Source organism: Megalops cyprinoides, chromosome 5, assembly GCF_013368585.1.
Source record: "Megalops cyprinoides isolate fMegCyp1 chromosome 5, fMegCyp1.pri, whole genome shotgun sequence".
NCBI classification, from domain to species: Eukaryota; Metazoa; Chordata; class Actinopteri; order Elopiformes; family Megalopidae; genus Megalops; species Megalops cyprinoides.
The window spans coordinates 22,277,637-22,299,288 of record NC_050587.1 but is presented as its reverse complement, the minus strand read 5'-3'; the positions used below and the strand labels follow the sequence as shown (position 1 = coordinate 22,299,288).

Genomic DNA, 21,652 nt, shown 5'->3' with positions numbered 1-21,652 from the left:
CAGTGCTGATCACCTTAATGTCACCTGAAACCACATGTCAGAGTGTGCGGTCTGCCCCAGGTACTTTCTGTCCTTTTGATTCTGATCCAGGATCAGCTGCTCCTGTAGGTAGTGCTCCAGACAGCTCGACTCACCGTGTGGGTAGTCCCAGGTGCTGTACTCTGGAGGCAGGATGAGAGGACAGGAAGTGGGCACAGGGGTGGAACTTCCATCTGAGAAGAAAGGGATGGTGGCCCCCGTGGACACACAGAACAGGGGCCCTGAGGTGTCATCGGCACGGCGTTGGTTCTGGGAGAAGGTGAGGCCCGGGGCGTAGCTGAAGGCGCTGGGAGACACGCAGGGCGGCTGGGCAGAGTGGTCCTGCTGGGAGTGGCTTTTGGTGGGGATCTCCTCGCTGACCAGACCCCCTGCCCCCATCTCCTCCTCCATGTCCTCCTCTGCCGGCGGTGCACTGGGGGTCACCCCGCCAGGACTGGATCTTGGGGCGGGGCGGGGGGCTGGACGGGGGGGCAGGCAGGGGGCTGGGGTCGGGGGTGTTGCCGCAGCCCGCGAGGGGGTCACATTGACAGGAATGTTCCCAATGTAGATGGGCAGAGTCACCACCACCTCAGGGGACTTCAGAGATACCTGCAGCAGAGAGAGGGGGTGAGAGGAGGAAGAGATGGAGGGAGAGACCAGGAGGAGATGAGTTGTTTCCTTCTCTTCATCTTTGTTTCTTTGAGAAAACCAGATTCTGAAATTGAAGTGAAGTGAGAGAGGGACATAGGACTGGAAAGAGTGAAAACCTAGCTGCCATTGTAAACTTTTTAATGGCATGGTGTTGTGTGATGTGTACTTTCCAGCAAAGTTCTTTCCCATTGACACAACAGACATTTGTGCAGTCTATCAAGACAAATTCCACTACTGGATGACCCTGCCATCTGACTGACATTACAGGCATTGACATACACCCTGGGGTGAGATAACTGTGGCATCATCACTTGAATTCACCAATATGACTGAGCCACTCTACTAGCAGAGGAAGAATTTACACTATGATTTCCCAGGTGACCACGAGTTGAATCATTCACCAATGAGTCATAATGAAAGAGCTTTATGTTTTTGGGTGTGAGGTTGTTGTGGGTTTCTTTTCTAAAGATTGCTTATTGTGTCCACATTACAGATATCCAGAGGAAACTCCATATCCCAGCAGCCCTTGAGTGCAGTGTGCTGCCCACCTGGATGAAGTAATCGATTTCAATGAGGCTGCAGCCAGTGAGGGCTGACTGGGGGAGAGGGGGAACGATGATCTGCTCCTTCCACTCAGCATGCTTGCCTGCCTTGACCCCTGCCCCCTCCACCTCAGCGATCGTCCGCAGGTCGTAGATGGCACGCTTGGTCTTGTACGTCACTTTCTGCTCAGGGATTTGTGGCAATGTGGAGGCACAGAAAGGCTTTTATTAGGCAACTTTTGTACATGAGTTACTACAGTACAAAATGTTTGATGATTCAAAATGGTGGTCTGAAAGCAGGAATCACGGTCACAAGGTTAGATTATGAACACATAAAAAATTAAATATGAATTAAGAATTTGTGAGTTTATGTTGTCAAGGGAACAAAACCTCTAAGTCTCACCAGTTAAAATGCCTACATACTGTATATTACCTCAGCAACTCACAAGAATTTAAACCATCTTTTCACAGTATCACTCTCCCATTAAAAAGTGCTTACCAGGATTACTCTAAAAATGACAGCATCTAAAAAATCAGTGGCAATCACCAGCATGTAGTACAGGGCCAGCACATGCGACTGTTTTTCATACTGCAAGTCCCAGGAGGTAACCCCATCTGATAGGAGCATCTGCCTGACGCTTTCTGAGTAACTCATGGGCACCCATGCAAGTCCCAGGGTGTTAACAGTGGAGCAATAAGAGAACCCTAGCCAAGTTACACACAATTATCCCTGACGAGACTAAGCCAATTTGTTCCGCCACTGCTGGCAGATGACACAGCCGGTTTCGAACCCTGAGCTACTTGGGAACCCATCAAATGAACCTTCCAAAAAATAACGGTCACAGAGTTCTTTAAATACGGAGCTTCCAGTAAAGAATTAAAGAGGAAGTGAATATATATTGACTTAAGGAATGAAAGACGACCAAATGGAGCACCTCAGTTACATCCAGCGAAATACTATGAAATTGTAAAAAAGTATTAGAAGTTCAAAAAAGTGTTTCATAATGAAGCAGTCTAAAGTGTCTCCCAGCTATAACCCTGCTTTGGCTGGTTGTCCTTTCTGGTTCTCTGTCTGAATGAGCATGTCACCTGTCTGGTTCTGTACCTCTCCATGCCTGTCACCTGTCTGATTCTGTACCTGCATGAAGGTGTCACCTGTTTGATTCTGTGCCTGTGTAAAGCTGTCGCCTGTCTTGACTGTGTACCTGCATGATACTGTCACCTGTCTGATTCTGTACCTTTATATGCCTGTCACCTGTCCAGTTCTGTACCTGCATGAAGCTGCCACCTATCCAGTCCTACACCTGCATGAGGCTGCCACCTATCCAGTCCTACACCTGCATGAGGCTGTCACCTGCAAGGTTCTGTACCTGTATAAGGCTGGCCAGCACACAGCCCGTGTCCTTGCCAGATTTGTTGTGGATCTCGGTGGCGAGTTTGATGACCTGCCCGGGGGTGTAGCCCCTCAGGTCACTCCTGGCCTTCAGCATGACGGTCCCCGTCTTCACCAGGAGGTAGGTGAACTTCTTGGTCGTCACAGATGAGCTGGGTTGCTGAAGTGGTACAAGGATACACACACACACAGTCACAGAGGTTCCCACTAAGCAAGGCTAACAAGCTGCAAGAGCGAAAGGGTAGAAAAAGTACTGCAGATAAAGCAGAACCCTCTTTTTTGTTGGGGGAGGGGACTCTTATCGGTCAAGAGTGGAGTTTAATAGGATTTAGCTGTGTCAGAGTGACAGTGCATTTCAGAACAGCCCAGCAGCGGTTGCCTCTACATTCTGAATCTTCGTGATGCTCTCAGCTAAATTTGTACTCACCAGCGTTTTTTTGTTTGTGTCAGTACTTTGGCTCCCTAGCTGTTGTTTTTGTGTTTCTCTCTGTCTGTCAGTGTCGTCCATGTGCTTTTGCTTATGTTTTGCTTTTGCTTTTGCTTGTGTTCCTGCCTTGCCCCTCCATCTCCACCTGCCTGCCTGACCCTGCCTGTTCTGCCGTTTCAAAACTTCTCTGCGATTTCCCATTCCAATAAGGTCTCTTGGAACCTGATTATGCCTGGTCTGCGTGTGAGTCCGTGCCTGTGCCTTGACAGTTTGTCTTTTTGCTGTCGTGAGATGCAGTGCACATGATGGATTTAGGATCATATTCTTGAAAGAATCCATATCAACAACAATGTCAATGATGACAGGGAATTGTGGGAACTGTACCATCAACATGGTCAGTGTAATGGCAACTGTGAAGTTGTTAAATAGAGGTGTGCTGCTCTAATATGGTGAGCAATGTTGCTAACCCTGCTGCTCACCTCGATGTCGGGCACTTCGTTGAGGTTGAGGAGGTTGAGCAGGTAGAAAGGCTTCTGGGCTTTGTAGTCCTTAGAGAAGCGGGATGTGTCTATGACCGCTCTCACTCTGTACGAGATCTTCCCGAATGGCCCTTCAAAAGAGGTTGGAGCGGAGCCTAGGCGGGCGAGAGAAGGGGGAGGGGCAAAAATAAGACAGGTGTGGTCCATTATACCTAACACTTGGGATATAACAAGGCAACAGGGGAATGCTCAGATCTTCACACTAATAAAACTCATAGCTATGAAATTGCCAAGTGACAATGTCCTGGTGTCAGTTTCAAGGGTGCAAATATCAGAATTATTGTAAAAAGAAAATAGCTGTGCTTTATTAAGATACCCGCATTGGCCAAATTGGAGTGCATACAGTATCATCATATTGTGTTCACCCACAGGTATCCATTTCTTGGCCTACAGAGCGTCATTACATGTGTATACACTAAAATGCATCAGAAATACCACACATAGACAGAACATCTGTTAGGATCATTCAGGAGGGTTGTCTGCCAGCTATGCAGAAATGGAGAGAAATTTCTGCTCAAAAGGCAGCCAGATAAAGAATAGACCAAAAAAGTGACTGGTTAGGCCGGTCTGCCTCTTTCCATTGACTCAGCGGCTAGGTGAGAAAAGTAGAGTGTGAGCCAATGGAGGCAGACAGATTGGGGCCAGTTACTGTACTCAGGGTTCGTTAAAGTGCTGTCACAGAGGTTAAGTGGTTGTTTGTCTGAATCTGAACGGATGTTCTCTGCACTGGGGGGGTGCCCTGGGTGCTAGCAGTTCACGATCAGTCTGAAATCTGAAGATCAGGGCAAAGAAGCACAGCTGCTCAGATGCAGAGGACAGAGAGTAAAAGAGTAGGGGGAGAGTGAGAGAAGGGAAGGGGGGGAGAAAGAAAAGGAGAAGAAGGGGGTGAGAGAGGAGAGAGTGGGAAAGAGGTGAAAGAGAAGGACAGTAGGAGAGGATACAGAAAGAAAGAAAAGGATGAGACTGGAAAGGACAGGACAGAGGGCTTATCATACCCTTTACTGCAGTAACGGGTGGAAAGGAAGAAGACAAACGAGGGGATAAGGAGCGCAGGGAAAAGAAAGGCAGACTGGGAGAGAGGCAAGAAGAGAGGAAAAAAAAGATGTAAGGATAGAGACAGTGGAACATACAGCAGGGAAGACAGGGAGATTTACATTACATTTACATTTATACATTTAGCAGATGCTTTTATCCAAAACGACGTACAAAAGTGTATATAGTGGGCAGACAACAGGCACAAGGGCAAGATCTGTACAGGTCATACAATGCAGATAGTGCCGAAGCTGAGCACAAGGTCAGTGTAGCGAGACAAAACTAATCTGATCTAAGGTTACATATATCAAATATAGTCACTGGGACAATAAAGTGTTGCTATACTACCTAGGCAAAAATGTGCTACAAATACAACGTAAGAGATAGTGCTACAAGTATAAGCCAAGAACCTTAGATGTACAAGGTCAAATGGCAAGGGTGTCAGTCCAGGTAGAGTCTGAAGAGGTGTCTCTTCAGCCTACGTCTGAAAGGTTGGAGTTAAGGAGTTGTTCTCAGGGGGGTGGGGAGTTCATTCCACCACTGGGGGGTGATGATGGAAAAGCGATGCTGAGAGGAGCGTGAGCCTTTCGTTCTGTTGGTGGGAGGAGCGAGGCGTCCGGATGTAGCAGAGCGAAGTTGTCGAGCAGGTGCTTAGGGTAGAATAAGGTCCTGGAGGTAGGTTGGGGCGGTCTTTTTTGCAGCGGAAAAGGTGAGGGTCAGGGTTTTGCAGCGGATCCTGGCTGCGACTGGGAGCCAGTGGAGGGATCTCAGTAAAGAGGTGACATGGGAGAACTTTGGGAGGTTGTAGATCAGCCTAGCAGCTGCGTTTTGGATGAGCTGCTGTGGCTGAATGGTGCAGGCTAGGAGGCCTGCAAGGAGGGCATTGCAATAGTCCAGGCGGAAGAGCATGGTGGCCTGGACAAGCAGCTGGGTGGAGTAGGTGGTCAGAAAAGGAGATGAGAGAGGTATGGAGATAGAGGAGAAGAAAAGGGAGTAGGGTGAGAACAGGAGGGGAAGGGGGAGAAAGCAAGAGGAGAGGGAAGACAGAGGTAGGGAGATGGAGGGAAAAACAATGGCGAGAGAAAGAAAATAAAAGGAAAAGAAGAGAGGTGGGGCCCCTCTGACTTCAGTCCCAGGGGAGGTGGCTGACTGACAGGTGTTCCATGGTACACTCCATCTCACAGATGCTCACAGGGGTAACCCTGAGAACCATAATCATGTTAATGGAAAGACCATCACTCATCTGAGATTCCTGCTGACAGCAGGCACAGTTTCCACACACCCCAATACTGTCCTGGTACTGTTATTAAAACAATATGATCTGGCTGATGCTCTCGGCCAACTCCAATTACAGCACTCTGCCTCAGGTATGATGTGGTATTATACCCATAATCTCCTCTCATGACACCTGATTGAAAAAAATTAAAGAAAAAAAGGTCCAACTACCAGTCATGGCAGCTCAACAATGCCTTCAGGTCATTTCAGACACTAATGGAAAAAAGAAAAACACAGACCTTGGTGACACTATAAAAAGTCAGGCAGGCAGATTACATGTATTTATTCAGCTGGTGTAAAGCTCAGGTTAGAATTACTGAGCGTCCACTGCTGCCCCGTGCTTTTAATTGAAATGGCCCGTTCACCTCGTGCCGTCTTGGTGAATGACGATTTGCGGGTAGAGAGCACAGAGGAACTGATGATAGTAGCTCCAGGCCAGTGCTACAGCGGCTCACACGTTGCCATGAGAACGTTTTGTCATTCTGGTAATCTCTGACTCTTCCCCCCACTGGAACAGAGCCAGCCACCGACTGCAGGTGGCGCTGTGCCTGGATTCAGCCCATTCCACTGTAATTGCTTTCCTCCGCGACACCGTGTGCGCTCGGGGCAGGATCGGGCGAGGAGGGCGGGAGGAGGCAGCCCGTGACAGCTATTAAAATGCTCCTGACTCCAAGAGAGGAGCTAAAAATAGGCATGCATGGACAGAGACTGTTCCAGATCTGCGTATGCATACACATGCGCTGCTATAGACCTTTTATGGCTAACCATACTTGATATTTAAGACACATTACATTACGGTCATTTAGCAGATGCTATTATCCAGAGCGACTTACACAGGTTATATTTTTTACATGCCATCCATTTTATACAGCTGGATATTTACTGAGGCAATTCTGGGTTGCACACATCTTGCACAAGGGTGTAGCAGCGATGCCCCGGGGGGAATCGAATCAGCAACCCTCTGGTTATGAACCCTGCTCTTTACCACAAAGCTACACTGCAGCCCTGAAATATAAGAAGACTGATCTAACTTATGGACAGCAGTGTGATGCAGTGGCAAAGGAACAGGAACTACACCAATGGGATTGCAGGTATGAATACCACTACTTTGTACTATTCAGTAGTGATGCGAGAGTGAGGCTCTGTGAACCCAAAAATAGGGTGGAGCCACCATGTGTTACCCCTGATTCACTGAACAAGGAGTGCAATGTCTTTTGATCGGTCCATACGAATCTTCACATTACTGTCTTAACTAGGAATGAAATGGTATACCAGTATGATGATACACCACGCTATTTAATTATGAAATAGTAATACCATAAACAGTATGGTATCAATGTATAATGTTAAGTTCAGCAGTAGCATCGTTTTAGGTTTTACGTCAACATAAACATTACAGAATGTTTTAAATATTTGCTAGTTAATTTGTTGTACAAAAGTGATTAGCCTGCTATGGCTATACAAGGCTTTAAAGATTCGATGAAATCTGACACATTACGGGCTCTCAGGGTGTTCAGCAGTTAAGGCGCTTTCGCTTGAGTGCAAGCTAACCGTAAGGCCTGAGTTTGAGCTCAGCCGATTAAGTATTAAACAATAGTATTAAACAAGACAAGGCAATGTACAATCCATTGACAGAGACATACATTTTGAGTGATTTGTATTTGTAAGAAAAAAAATGTTATTGAAGATAATATCATGATATATCAATAAGTGTGATGTTTAGTACCATAGTCATACCCTGAAAATCTTGTGAAAATACCATTTCACCCCCTAGTTTGAACATTAACCAAGCTATAGGTACTAATTGACTAATAATGCAAATGATTAGTAGGGTTTACTGTTTGCTCAAAACAGACCGAAGAATTTCTTGACAATACTTTAGTATGAACTGCCTTGGTTTATTGCACCTTGAGAGATATGCCCACAATGCACGTGAGGATTCAAATGGCACCCTCAGTACAACCTGGGAAGTGACCCCTTTTACAGTGAGAAGGCAGTCATCTGCGGAGATTATAGTCTGGATAATGAGGTGAAAGAGCTCTGCATCACAGATGTCACAGGGTGTGGTAGGACAGGTGTGTTGGGAGCAACGGCCATCTTACCTGGAATTAGAAACTGGAAGGGAAAGCTGTGTTCACCCTGTGCCAGAGTGCCTGAGAAACAGACAGACAGACAGACAATCACACAGACAGACACAGAAAAACATATCGGCTAGTTAGAATGAATCACATCTCATCACATCAACACCATTCCACATAAGATAGATGACACAGGGCTTCACTTCATAACACTTAACACTGTCACCAAATGCACACCATCTGCTGGTGGGGAGAGTGGTCTGAATAGACAGATTTGTCTGGGGACATGAGCACAAAAAAGCATGAGGAAATTTAAAAAAAGGCAAACTCTACAAGTAATACGAATGTATCTCACTGTGTAAAACTGATAGAACTACTGAACAGAAATTAGAGGGGTGGAAAGAATTTGGAAATTAACCAGAAGGCATTTGGTTTTCAGTGCACACGGCAGTGCCACATGGTATCAAAGGCGTATCATTGGCTGTGGAATCCTAACAAAATGAACAGGCCATCCCAGCAAATGTGAGTAGTTGCTTGTTTGCTTATGATGGAGGAAGAAATGTGTGACCTCACAAGTTTGCAGGAAAAACATGACTACTTCTCTTTGACTTGCCTGTGCTCCAGACCAACCCACTTAGACTGCTGTTACGGAAACGCCTCAAGCTCACCTGAAGTAAAGCCCCCTACAGCTAGGGCAGGTCAGTGGAAACCCAGCCATCAACATCCCTCTAACAGCAATACAACCCAGATAAGGCTTCAGGGAAGAGGGAGCAGTGCATCGGCTTTTTATCATACACAAACACACATAAACACACACACACACACTCAAACAGATACATATATATACACGCAAAAAACACACACACCCATGCGTTTTTGCAGTACAACAGCTGAAATGAAATGTCGTCAAATGGAAGAGGAACCTCACAGGTTTAACAGCCTGTTTGTTCGAAGGGAGGTGATAAACTCTCAGACAGCCCTCACAGAGTTGCACGTAAGCTCCCGGGAAACTCCGTCATGAACTGAGTTAATTGATAACCCAAAAACAGGTTCCTGTTAACCAAACTGAGAGCACATATCACATTTTCACAGCTACAAAGAAGCTAACACTCACTGTTACAAGCCTGAATCTCGCCCCTGGGGCACTGATACTGTGGACCTCATGGGCGAGTGCTCAGTGAACACGTGTTTGAAACCCATTCTATCTTATCTTTGGATCAGCCACCTGCATGACAATGAGGTGAGGCTGCAATGGATGACGTATTCTAGCTCTGTTCCATTTCTGCCTGCTTCCTTCAAGAAATGACAACAGAGCCCAACCCAACGCTGTACAGTCATCAGAGGGAGTGCAACTATGTAAACCCACTCCTTTACAGATGGCCACCTATAAACAGGATAGTATGTTTAGTCTGTGGCATTCCAGGCCAGAGTGTCAATCACATATATTACACAGCTGTTGCTTTGGAATAAATACACTGATATTTTATGCTTCACTGGTCATTCCATATGAAAAAATAGTCGCAGTACATCAATAATTATTAAAGCTACATACGTTACTGGTCATTCAGTTGACTTTGACAATATGTTACAAAGTGCATGCATTGTTTGACAGGGAACACAATTGTCCCTGTATTCTGACTCTTTCTTGTCTGAATCAAAGAAAGGACCAATAAGGGCAATAAGGGCATTCCCCTTGACTCCTTCCTTCAAGCCCCCAGTCCAATCAGAGCCATCCTTATCTTGGCAGAAGCAGGACCCACCCAGAAGGAAAGAGCTTGTTCTCTGTAGTGCATACTTATTTGCATATGTTTGGAAGGCAGACAGAGAAGCCAGGAAGCTGTTCTCTGTCAAACTCTTCTCGGCAGGTGTCAGGAGTGGGACCTAAGGAACCCTCTTCACTTTGCTCTCTCAGGCTCCTTGGAGACACTCGTCGACAAAAAGAAATAAAAAACGGCTTCATTCGTCTCCAAGCAGAGCAGTTCCTTCCTTCCGAGTAGAAACTACTTCAAAAAAGAGATGGCTTTTTGGAGGCACATTTCAAAAGAGCTGAGAAGAGGCAGTCGGTGTATTTGAAGAGGTTTGTTAGGATGACTTTGGAGGTGGCAGAGTGACAGTGATGTTAACTCCCACAAAAGCATCAAATTATAGCTGCACATACACAATACAGCACACACACAACAATGGCAATATTGACCAACCTATCTAACAGCAAAATATGTGCAGCAGTATCTGCTTGTGTGGAAAAGTAAAGTGAAGCTTGAAAAATTGAAAAATTTAAATTGAAAAAAAGTTTTTTCCCCTATGTAATCATGAATAATATATTATATGAATAAATATGGAAGGCACTGTAGTTTGTAGCCTGTGCAACAAGATATTGGGTTTGGCTTCAGAGAAAGCTTTGTAACTTCGGTCGGGGCATCTGGGGTCTTTTCCAAATTGATCTCATTACTAGTCCTCCCACAGACGGAAATAACCTAGAACAAACTCCAGGATGTAAGGCCCACAAAACCAGAAATAGGGGACACATTCTCAAAGTCAAAGTCCACAACAATAAAGTGGAGGCAATGGTACTGATCCACAACATGAACAAAGCTTTTCAAACAATTATAGTCTCATTGAGTCATGTGTTGATTAAAATGAATATGGGTAGAAATTTCATAGCAAATATTTACAGTACCCATATGACATAAAATTCAGTTACCCATACGACATGAAAATTCAGCAACCCTGTGGGTGAGGGTTTGGTGAAGGTTGGCTGTCTGGTTGTCAAGGTGCTCTGCCACTAAAGAGCAGAGTTGATGACTCCCTGTACCCAGGTCTGTTTGCGTGTGTGTGTGGGTGTGTGCGTGTGTGTGTGCGTGTGTGTTGGGTGGGTGGAGGGGTGGGGGTTGGGATATCCAAATGAACACCTCTCCTGCGGTTTGTTTTACAAAGTTATTAACTTCTTCCAGAGAGCACCAAATTAATTTGTAGCTCCAATTATTCAACATAAAAGTGCCTGAAATGCTTTGTTGTTTCATGTTACAATATTTTTAATCTAATCCTAAGTACAATAAACAAATGCTTTTTTGAAAGGAGCAATAACACCAAAAACATTAAATCAGTAATCAGCCATTACTTTAGCACTGTAACTAATCCATTGACAAAACAACTCAGAACAACGTCAAATTCGTCTTATTAAATTTGTTTTTGCTGAACTAATTGATTGAATACCAGACATTTACTACAGACCCGATGCCCTGGTGGGAATAGAATAAAAGTAGGCTGTAATAGCATGGACTTGTTAAAATGGCTTCCAGTTAATTAAACTGTAGGAAATTACAGAATCCATCAAGTGCAATAGAGGAAATAATTGCATGGCACTGCCTAAAGGTCTTGGGTTTGTTAGCAAAGACAAGATTTATGAAAAGGTTTGCAGATTTTTCTTTATGATTGATCTTATGCATGGAAACCTGCTTCTATTTCTGCTTAACATATAGACATTAATCCTGTAACAATTCTTCACTCTCACTGGCTGTTCAGTTCTGCACATATCTCACAAAATGTCTCCTACAAGCTTTTGAGGATTGGGCCAGTCAAGACATTTTCCAGTGGACAGCAAGTGTAACTTGATTGGTTCACACAAGTCACTATCTGATGATTTTAATCAGTTACACCAATAATAGCTACACCAACAACGGGGTTCAAGAAGCCTCACTTTGTCATGGATAGTTTAAGTACTAACTGAGACAATTTTGCTGATGTTCTTCAAATGGGTTACTCAGGAAGCTCTGAGAAGGTGGAAATCAATTCAGATTGTTTCAAATGTAAATAATGGGTGTTGTGAATTTCAGTGACCTTTAATTGGCTCCGTTTCGGTATTCCATTTGCCAGAAATAACTGCGGACGGAAACTTGATCAGACATTCAGGAAGAGTTTCGCTTCTTCCTCTTCTTCCTGTTCTTCCTACATCCCCTGTGGCTCCAGTCCACACCCGCTCCAAAAACCTGATCCCAGGATTCAGTTTCCCCTTGTCCAGGGCCTCCCTCATCCCTTCTCTCCCTCCCTCCCTCCCTCCCTCCCTCTCTCTCAACAAAGCCGGAAAAACCTGTTCGCAATGACATTCCACTGAGCCAAACCCAAAGGATCGCAAACAGAGTACAATGGAAATCTTTTCCATATTAGCCTGTGACCCACAAGTGATCACTAACTTCTTCCATTTACCTCACATTATGCGCCAAGCTGAATTTCCACCCATAAAAATCACTCCCATCAACCAATTAGGCTGGGCCTCAACTTCCTTACAAGAGTGATGAAGAGGAAGAATGGGGGATGATCCCACATTATGCATCTCTACAGCCACAGCCTGCATGAGGTCATCATTTACTTCTCCCCTTGCATTTGGATAATAATACAAGTGAGAAAATAGATATGAGGATTACCTAACATTTAGCATGAATCGAAACACAATCCCTATCATTTTTCAAAGCAGCAGATGCATATTTAATTTGAAACTATAAGGATATTCTGGAGGTTTTTCACTGTTTTTTTCCCTTCCCTTTATGCCTCATTCACAAGATAAAAAAAATTGGCAAAGTCTGCTCGCACAACAGAGCAACCAGAGTCTACCACGGTTCTACTTTGTGCTTTGATGTAGGCATGAAACATACACTGGCGCTCATTACAATACGTTTGAAGAAAGTTAAAGTAGAACACACTGTGAGAGAATGCAGAAAGTGTTGGAGCGGTACATTATATTAGAAGAATACTAAGACACCTAATCCTGTTTGTCTGCAACAACAGCGCCAACTATAAGGATATACATGGAGTACGAGGACTCCGTATATTGTATGTATAACTACAATGAAGCATATTAACAGTTCAGATGCCTTTGAAGTGTGTTGGTGCTGCAGAAACGGAACTGAATAGTTTATGCTACAGCTTAAAATACAGCGTCAACTGTGCACTCCAGCCTTAACTTCCATTTCTCCACACTGACAGGACCGAGGAGAGTGCTTTTGAATGCGAGTGACTTCAGAGTGACCTTGGACTCAGGGGTAATGCTATCAGGGTGACGCTTTGAGAGTAAGTATGGAAGTGGCATTTTCTAACAGTTTCAATGAGAACACAGCGCTAAAAGAGGGTGGCTGACGAAGACAAGGTAGGAATGAAAACTATCACATACACACACACACACACGCACGCACGCACGCACATGCACGCACACACACACACACACACACACACACACATGCACACACATACACACATGCACGCACACGCACACACACACACACACATACACCCACATAGAGACAGAGAGATAGAAAGAGAGAGAGAGACAGACACACACACAGATACATAGAAAGAAAAAAACAAAGACAGAGAGAGAGACGCACACACAGGCCAACGCTGCTGCAGGCTGTACACAGCAGTGACCGAGCTGGGCATGTAAGGAATGAGGGGAGCATTCGACTCCCAGCGATGGCACGGGATTCAGGTCACAGACTGCCCCTCAGGCCTCCTCACCGTGGCAACACTGAGCAAGCACATCTCATATTCTCACATCTCACACTGTCACAAAGCCGAATCGCACGGTGTCACCTCCCATACCACCACAGCTCACAGGCCCCGGTCACACATAGCTCTTTGGGCTCAACAGCCACGGTAACAAACTGCCCCTGGTGCTGCTGTGTGGTCACATGTGCACGTATGACTGGAGCCAACACGTTTGTGTAATTTGTATGCACCAGGTCTGCATTTTATGTATTTATTGTGTATTTTGTTGTGCATTGTGTATTTTTTATTATGTATTGTGTTTTTTAGTTTTTAGCTTTGTTCTTTTTAAACACGTGGCTTGGATGGTCATTTCATCTTCTATGTTTTTCTATCTTTTATGTTGTATAATGCTTTTGTAAAGCACTTTGTGACGTGTCTGTGAAAAGCACTATACAAATAAATTAAATTATTGAAGTAAAAGTAAGCAAGTAAAATTTTTACTTACTTACTTTTACTTCAATACAGGACTTGCAAGGCTTCATTGAGACAAGCGTCATAATTCCTGCACGTGTTGCTGTTGTTCTTTGCAAATTTCAGAGAATTACTTTTTTTGTGAGGGAAACTGACCACATTAAGGGCAGAAATGGAAACTTGCAAATGGGGTTTGGGTGCCGTGTGTAGCTTTGTGCCATGGAAAAAAAAAAAACTGAGAAGCTTGACCTCTTGCTGAATTGCAGCAAAGCGGCATAATGGAGCTCTGATGAACAAGCACTTCTACGGCACGTCCACGTCGTCGGAATCTGTCACAGATGAGCAGGCGGCAGCGGTTCCTGGTGCAGGCAAAGAGACACTAATTTCTTTGTTGGGTCTGGAGCTTAGATGAGAGTAATTACCCTGCACATCTGTCCCATGGAGACAGAGAACGGGCCCCAGTGATGAAAGGTCTCCTGGAGAGCACCGGTAAGACAAGCCACACGTTGTACATTAACAAGCACTTATGTTGGGGGGTGGGGGGGGGGTCAGCTGAGAGACATGACTGCTCTAGCCCAATGCGCTATGCCTGGCCTGAAACCCAGCTCCTCTCCCAGAACAGGGCCTTACTAACAACACTGCCACAGACACAGCACACAATGGCCACCGTTCTCACTATTCAAACCAGGACAACAAGTGCATTCCCTCTCTCTAAACCAGGAAGCCACTAACAGTGTCTGAGAACAACAGGGTCTGCTGGTGTCTGCTCTTCCTTGCCTCTCTACTATCGTACCACTGTCACAAGTGGGACAGGATGTCAAGGCAGCACTGGGAAATTTCAGGGCTATGTCCCCCTAAGTCCAGTTGTCCCTGTCTTGGGCCTACACAAAGTCAGGTAAGAATATGGAACATGCTTCATAAGACCCAAAACCAAACAAACAGACACCTCTTCCTTAAGAGAGACAGGACAGACCGTTCCCACTAAGGTCTCAGGCCACTGACTCCACTGTTCTTTTATTTTTAGATGTCCGGCCCATTGCGGGGCTGTCGGGCTTAAACATTACCCTCAGTGGTGTTGATCTGGAAAGAGCGCTCCTTTAAAGGCACATGGCACCGGTTTGAGTTTAACGTGCTTCAGCATTGCAGGGTCTACCAGCTGAACATATTCAGCACTTAAATGCCATGTAAGCATTAGCAAGGGTAAAACACATCAAGCTGCACTTGTTTAAGGACATGTTTGTCAAACATAACTCCCATGTCTCAACAGTGAGTTTCACATGGCTTTCTGAAACTGCGGGTCATCATCTGCAAGGCAAGTGACTAAGGCTTTCTCAGAGCCTCTTCTACACAGGTGAATAAATATGATTCATACTCTTATCACCTCACTGGTGGTGCACACTACAGTAACAGGAATAATACACTACAGTATACAGTACCTACAAATGCCTACAAAAATACATGCATATATACTCTGAATACGACATGTCTGCAGGGGGCAAGTGCTTGTCAATATCCCTTCCAAGCAGCTCCAATTCCAAACCATGAAACAGAAATGGATATTTTGCAATTGAAAATTCCTCAAAGGGGTGTTTGATAATCTGTGCCCTCTGTAAGTCCAAAAACACCTTCAGAGTAATGAGTGCATACACATGAATATCTTGAGTGCGGCTCCCCTTAAGATGCTGTTGTAAATGTGCCTGAAGCCCTTGGTCTACCTCAACCAAAGGGAAAGCAGTGAGGTCAGCAGCATGCGTGTGATAGCGCCCTTATTGCCTTCCCTTCGGTTTCCCGTGTGTGCACATTCACGTGTGGGGCAGACCTCCCCCGCCCTTGGCCCAGGGATGCACTCACCTTTGTCAGCCACAGACAGCGTGCTGCTGAAGTACTGCTCCTCCGCGGCCCAAGACGTGTCGTTCATCTTGTTGGAGACGCCACAGGAACCAAGACAGTTCACCTTAATTGCTGCAGGGAAAAACAAAGGGTTAAAATGCAATTTTCAATACATCTGTATACCCCACCAACACACACACACCTGAATGTGTCCTTCACAATCCATAATTCCACCTATAATTGGTTTGCATTTTCGCTATTACACCAAATAGCATCCTCTCGAAAATGTAAAAAAAAATTCTGGCTTAGTCAAAGCAGTGGTCAGCTTGATGGTGTTTGTATTGATAATAAGGTTTAGATCCTTCCTGTTCAGTATTGTGTGACTGCAAGTGCTGCATATATAAAGAGTGTTTCACTGCATATTGTTCACAGTGAAGCGGAGAGCACCATTATACCTAATTCTGAAATAAGTATATCCTTTTTGAAAATTATCTTCATTGTCCAGGATTCTGGGCCTTGAATAGCCACAGCTGCTGTTAAATGTACTACACTAAATAAAAATGCATGGCTTTAACTGGAACAGAGGCTTCCTGTGAAAGGCACCTGCAGGCAGTTTTTCACTCTAAACTTGATACTCTCTACAGTTTTTAAGCCCCAGCTCATACCCACACCTTGTTTACACACAGAGCTCTATCAACAATTGTCACAAATCCTGTAAAATATACTGACAATGCCCTGTGTAAATGCTTCAAGGTAAAGCAGACCTGCCCACCACACAACCTCAGAGGTTACCAGGTGAAAAAGGGACCTGCTTCTCACAATAGGTGGGTTACTATGGTGACTGACTGACCATTAATACCTCACAACACTCTGTTTTCCCAGGCCCACATGCATTTCAGCAGCAGGTCTGTGATTTGAAGTTCCTGCACTGCGAGGGGAATTGTCCCCCGAGTCCCCGGCGGACAGTTAGCCCCTGATGTCTCTTTCAGAAAGCCGACAGCGGCCTTTGATAGTCTGGGGAGCTGACTTGATGCGAGGCTTTAAAAGGATAATGCTATTGGCAAAGCTGCCCGGACTAGATTAGCGTCTCACCACACCTGCCGAACTGCTCTCCCCCAGCATTAGCGGGAGGATTAGACTGATTGTGTTTCAAATAAATCGCACTGAATCAAACCCACTATGTTATGCAAAGCCCCAAATGCCCTGCGAGAGACAGCCACCCTTTTTATTGCAGGCTCTGACTCTGAGATTTTTTTTCTTTTAATTTAGTGGACATGTAGCTCGGAAATTAGAATCATGTGTCCTTCAGTAACCTCCTGTCAGATTTTATGGCGGTTTGGCTGAGATTAGGATAAATCGAGGCCAGCCAATGCTCGCAGGGCTTCCACACCAACAGGCAATATTTTGAGTATTTAAAAAACAACATTTAGGTCCTATTTTGTTATGGTCAGCAGTGTTTTCTGCACCTTCCCCATGGTTCCCACAACACATTCGCCCAACCCCCCCCCCCCCCCCCCCCCCCCCCCAGGCTGGTCTGGTTTCTCTTCTGTCACCTGGCGATTTCTCCCCTGCTACAACAGCTGTCCATTCAGTGCTCAAACTCACCCCAAAGTTGCCTGTGCAACTGTGGTATGGCCAGACACAGACATGGATATCATAAATTAAGTACTGCAGATGAACTTTTGTATACGAGCATCTGTTCAGGCTGCTCATTGATCATTGGAGGAAGGCAAAATGCAACTGGTGCTTAAATAAGTTCACACTTTGATTCTGGATAATGGAGTGGGTGATGGTCTTCGTTTTAGGGTGTCTGTTAAAGAAAAGAGACAAAGCTAATCTGCATTCAAATAATTCATGCATCTGTACCTACACAAAGCACAGCCCCCCCCACACACATTTTTGTCTCATTTTAAGACAGCTTGCCAATGTATTTTTTTTTTCCAGACCGTGACACAAACCAGCACAGGGCATCCTATCCTTTTATGTGTTGACAGATGGGGGAGATGGCACGAGAAAACAGCACTAGTGCGTACCAATCAAGTATCCGTGCGCAGTCATCATTGGTGCCAAGGCCTGCTTACCAGCCATGACTCCGGTCAACTGATTGGCTGTCTGACCCATTACACTGTAATTTGCTGAGCATACACCAGGCTCAAGGTTGCAGATAACAAGCCACACTCCTTATCACACTGCTGAGTGAGACAGGCCAGAGACGTACCTGCATGTGACATTAATGTGGGCTTAATATGGGCCAAATGAAACTTCCAGCCACACCACTCCTTGTTGTAAAGACAGAAGCAAAAGTCAGTGATTCTTTGTTTATGATCTACAACCCCGCCCACCCGCCCCCGTCCCACGTAATCGTGTCATAAACACATCACTCCAATGTAAACAGAAATCCCACAAATCTGGGAAAGAGAAACTCAATCGCTTCATCTCCAATCACGTGACCGCCCTGTGAAATGAGACGGCAGCCGGTGCTCATCACCCGCACGTCAAGCCCATTACGTAACATCTGGGTGTGCTGACCGGAGGATTAGAGGACTCTGGACAGCTGAATCAGAGTACCACAACGCAGGCCTGCTGCGGCCGACCTCCGCTTGTGCGCATGGGCTAGACTCCTTCCCTAATCCTCTGAGATTGCTTTCCCGAGAACAGGGACTCCCGCATGTTCACGGCACCTCATTACGCCTTTTCTGAGAGAAATTCAGAATAGCAGCTCATCTTGTTTGCATGCAGAGGCTGAAAGAATGCTGTTTTCAATGTATTTTGAAATACCACTTCTCTTCTTTTTATGTTAACATGTTTTTTTCTCTTCTTATAATGTTAACGTTTTTTCTTTTACTTTAATATTGTACTATCGTGTATACAAGTATATATCTCCAATTACTGTTGTTATTGTGTCATTTCTTTCCATCTGTGACCCTGCTTTGGTAATACAGCATATTGTAAAGCCATTCCGGTAAAACAAATTGGATCTTGAATCTTACGACAGAGAAACTGAGCGATAACGTCTTTGTGTGTAGAAGTCTGCATGCCGAGCAGCTGTGAATATTAAAGCTGTCAGAGCCTCCCAGTCAGTCCATCAGTCTGTCAGTCAAGTATCCCAATGCCTGCCGTCCCATCTGAATGAGCAGGGTGCTCTTGAAGGACAGCACTTCCTGACACAGACAGACAAAAGCCAAATCAATCAAAGCAGCAAACGCACTGCACAGAGGAGCCGTCCTCCAGGAGCACTGCAGGAGCATCTCCTCTGGCAGCATGAGTCAGAGGAGCAGAGCGCTGGGAGAGAGAAGGAGCACCATGCTTTGCATTTTTATCCCCTTCTTTTTCAGTAAACAGACGGTGACGCAGATCCCAGAGCCGTCACGGGCCTTTGACAGCTTGCAGTTTCTGAATCCTGCATCACGGGCACTCTGGCTTTGCATTTGATGAGCCTTCCCTGAGGTGTGCCATCTTTCCACTTATCGTTTCGAACACGGCACAAAATCCTACCAAATTTACTGACCACCCAACCTCTCCCTTCCTGGTGCAAATCGGCACACAGAGGGGACAGCACTGCAAGACATCTCCCATCGTCCAAGAGCAGCAGGGAAGAGAGCAGAACATCCTGGAACATTCCAGAACAGTTCTGCTCCCTACCCCTGTCAAATCGTGAGGGTTGGAAGGGCCTGAGAGGGAGGCCAGAACAGCATGACCAGCATCAGGACACACGCTGAAATAAGTCACTGTAACAATGAGGTCTTTTTTATTAAAAAATATGGTGTGCAGTATTTTTATTTCTGCTTGAACAGGCACGTACAAGAGACGATCCCTTTCACAAAGGCAGAGAGCTGTCAGAACAGTCAGGCGGAATGGTGTTCCTAAATGTGTTAGTGGATCGGAGCCAGTGAGATCTACCGCCCGGATGAAAGGCTTTTCAAAGCACACACAAAAGGAAACAGAGGGGAACAGAGAGGGCCCCGCTTCCAAACCACGTCTGGACCTTCGCGGGGGACGGAAATGCCACAAAGCGGGAGGGGCGTGCTTGTTCGGCGTGAGTGTGCATGGCGCCCGCCGTGCATGAATGAGAGGCACAAGCAGCAGATGGGCGCACTTCACCGACCACCACGGCCGCCGTGGGCTGGCAAAGGCTGACATGAGAGCCTCCGTCTCGGAGGCTCTATCAAGACAAAAAAAACGCACCGAACAGGAGCAAGCAGGCTGTCAGAGCCCCAGCCCGTTTACACGGCTCTTAAATCAGGCCACCCCATCTGCCTGGTATGGACCAAACACAGACAGCAAGGGGTAAAAAAAAGAAACACCCTGACACCATACTGAAAAAAAATTTAATTGAATTACGAAGAATGAATTCCACCACGTTTGTCTGTTGAGTGACCCTGAAAGCAGACGTCCCGACCCACAGCTGCTCTTAGCAAAGCTCGCGTCTGTCAATCAAGTCCGCACTGGAGGGCCATTATGAACAGAAGGAAGGAGACAAAGAGGCTGCAAAATAATAATTCACTGAAGAAACACAGATTACTTTTTCTGCTGAATGGAAACTTGTGGAGGAGTATGAAGTGCGTGGCCTGGAGCAGCTGCTAACCCTTAAGGAGCCAGTCTCATTTCCACTGGAGCGTAAGGACATATAGAGAGCTATGCAGTGTCTTTGGGCCCCAGTAGATGCTGTTCTAGTCAATAAGCGCGCATCACATGCCTTCCACACTGACGGTCAATTTTCACAGGGTTTAAGATCACATTCCACTGGAGTCCATGGTGTCTTCTACTCCCTCCCACTGTTGCCGTGTGACCTCTTTCTCCACCCAGCTTCGTCTATCTTATTGCTTGCTGATTTCTTCCCCAACAGGGTAGGAATCCAGCAGTAGCCCCACAGACCAACCCAAAGACCCACAGTTCTGGTATGGAAGCATGATGAAGTAATGACGGCTTAAAGCGTGCCTGGCATACTTGACTCGCAACTGGTGAAGGCTCGTGCTAATGTCACCAGGGGGAACCTAACAGGCATACAAATAAACTGGGTGCTCCATGACTATCCTCAATCAATATCATCATCCTCACCATTATCCCTCCATGATCATCCTCGCCATCATCACTGCCATCACCATGATCATCATCATTATCATCCAACCACAGTGAATTAGCTTACATGAATCAGACTAAGAATGGCACCAGTGACTGTGTGGTCACACAGAGCTACACAAAACAGAAAGAGAATCACAGAAATATAATTAAACCGCAAACCAGCCCTGACTCAGCCTGGCCAGCAAAGTACGGCACAGTTGCCACACAAAAGAGGACATAAGAGATCACTTTAATGCCCATGATTACCCAACTGTGCAGTCTACAACACAAAGCCATTGTGCATGAATGAAAGGGAGTAACTGGTAGGTAACTGGTGTCACAAGTGGCATCAGATGTGGCCACAAACACACTTGTTTGTACCAGGGGCAACAGTGGGTATGTTCCCTGTCCTGAGCCAATCTGCTGTTCTGTTTGGCAAAGTCTGCCTGTATGGCAACAGTGACAATGTTTACAGTCACATTAATATTTTAATATTACACAGCGTATTGAAGTAGCCACAGGATAACAAAAGCCATGTAGACATCTTACACAGAGTATGATTTTCTATTTATGCCAGTGTTCTGAATAAGATGGCTCTGAATATAATGCCACCTTATCTTAATGGGACATAGTGCTATCTAAAGTGATATTAAAGGAATAGTCCCACACATAAACAGCTTATCCTGTACAATTCTCTCTGTTAGAATATTTGACTGCATGGGTGCATTCCTTATGACAGAGTAACACACTTTGGATGGAACACTTCCAAGCCCCTCTCCTGTGGAACAGCTTACCCACCGAAATTCGGGGAACAGACTCTCTCTCCACCTTCAAGTCTAGGCTCAAAACATATCTAT

The 21,652-nt window shown here is 45.6% G+C and overlaps 1 protein-coding gene across 1 annotated transcript in view; it reads right to left on the bottom strand.

Moving 5' to 3' along the window:
- The window catches only part of arrdc1b (arrestin domain containing 1b), a 41,611-nt gene that overhangs the window by 3,125 nt on the left and 16,834 nt on the right, over nucleotides 1–21,652 (bottom strand). Inside the window, exons 2-7 of the mRNA XM_036529068.1 lie at nucleotides 15,756–15,866; nucleotides 7,980–8,030; nucleotides 3,511–3,665; nucleotides 2,582–2,764; nucleotides 1,218–1,394; nucleotides 135–627 (exon numbers count right to left, since the gene is read on the bottom strand). Of these exons, the coding sequence (XP_036384961.1) occupies nucleotides 135–627; nucleotides 1,218–1,394; nucleotides 2,582–2,764; nucleotides 3,511–3,665; nucleotides 7,980–8,030; nucleotides 15,756–15,866 (1,170 nt within the window). The remainder of the gene's footprint in view (nucleotides 1–134; nucleotides 628–1,217; nucleotides 1,395–2,581; nucleotides 2,765–3,510; nucleotides 3,666–7,979; nucleotides 8,031–15,755; nucleotides 15,867–21,652) is intronic.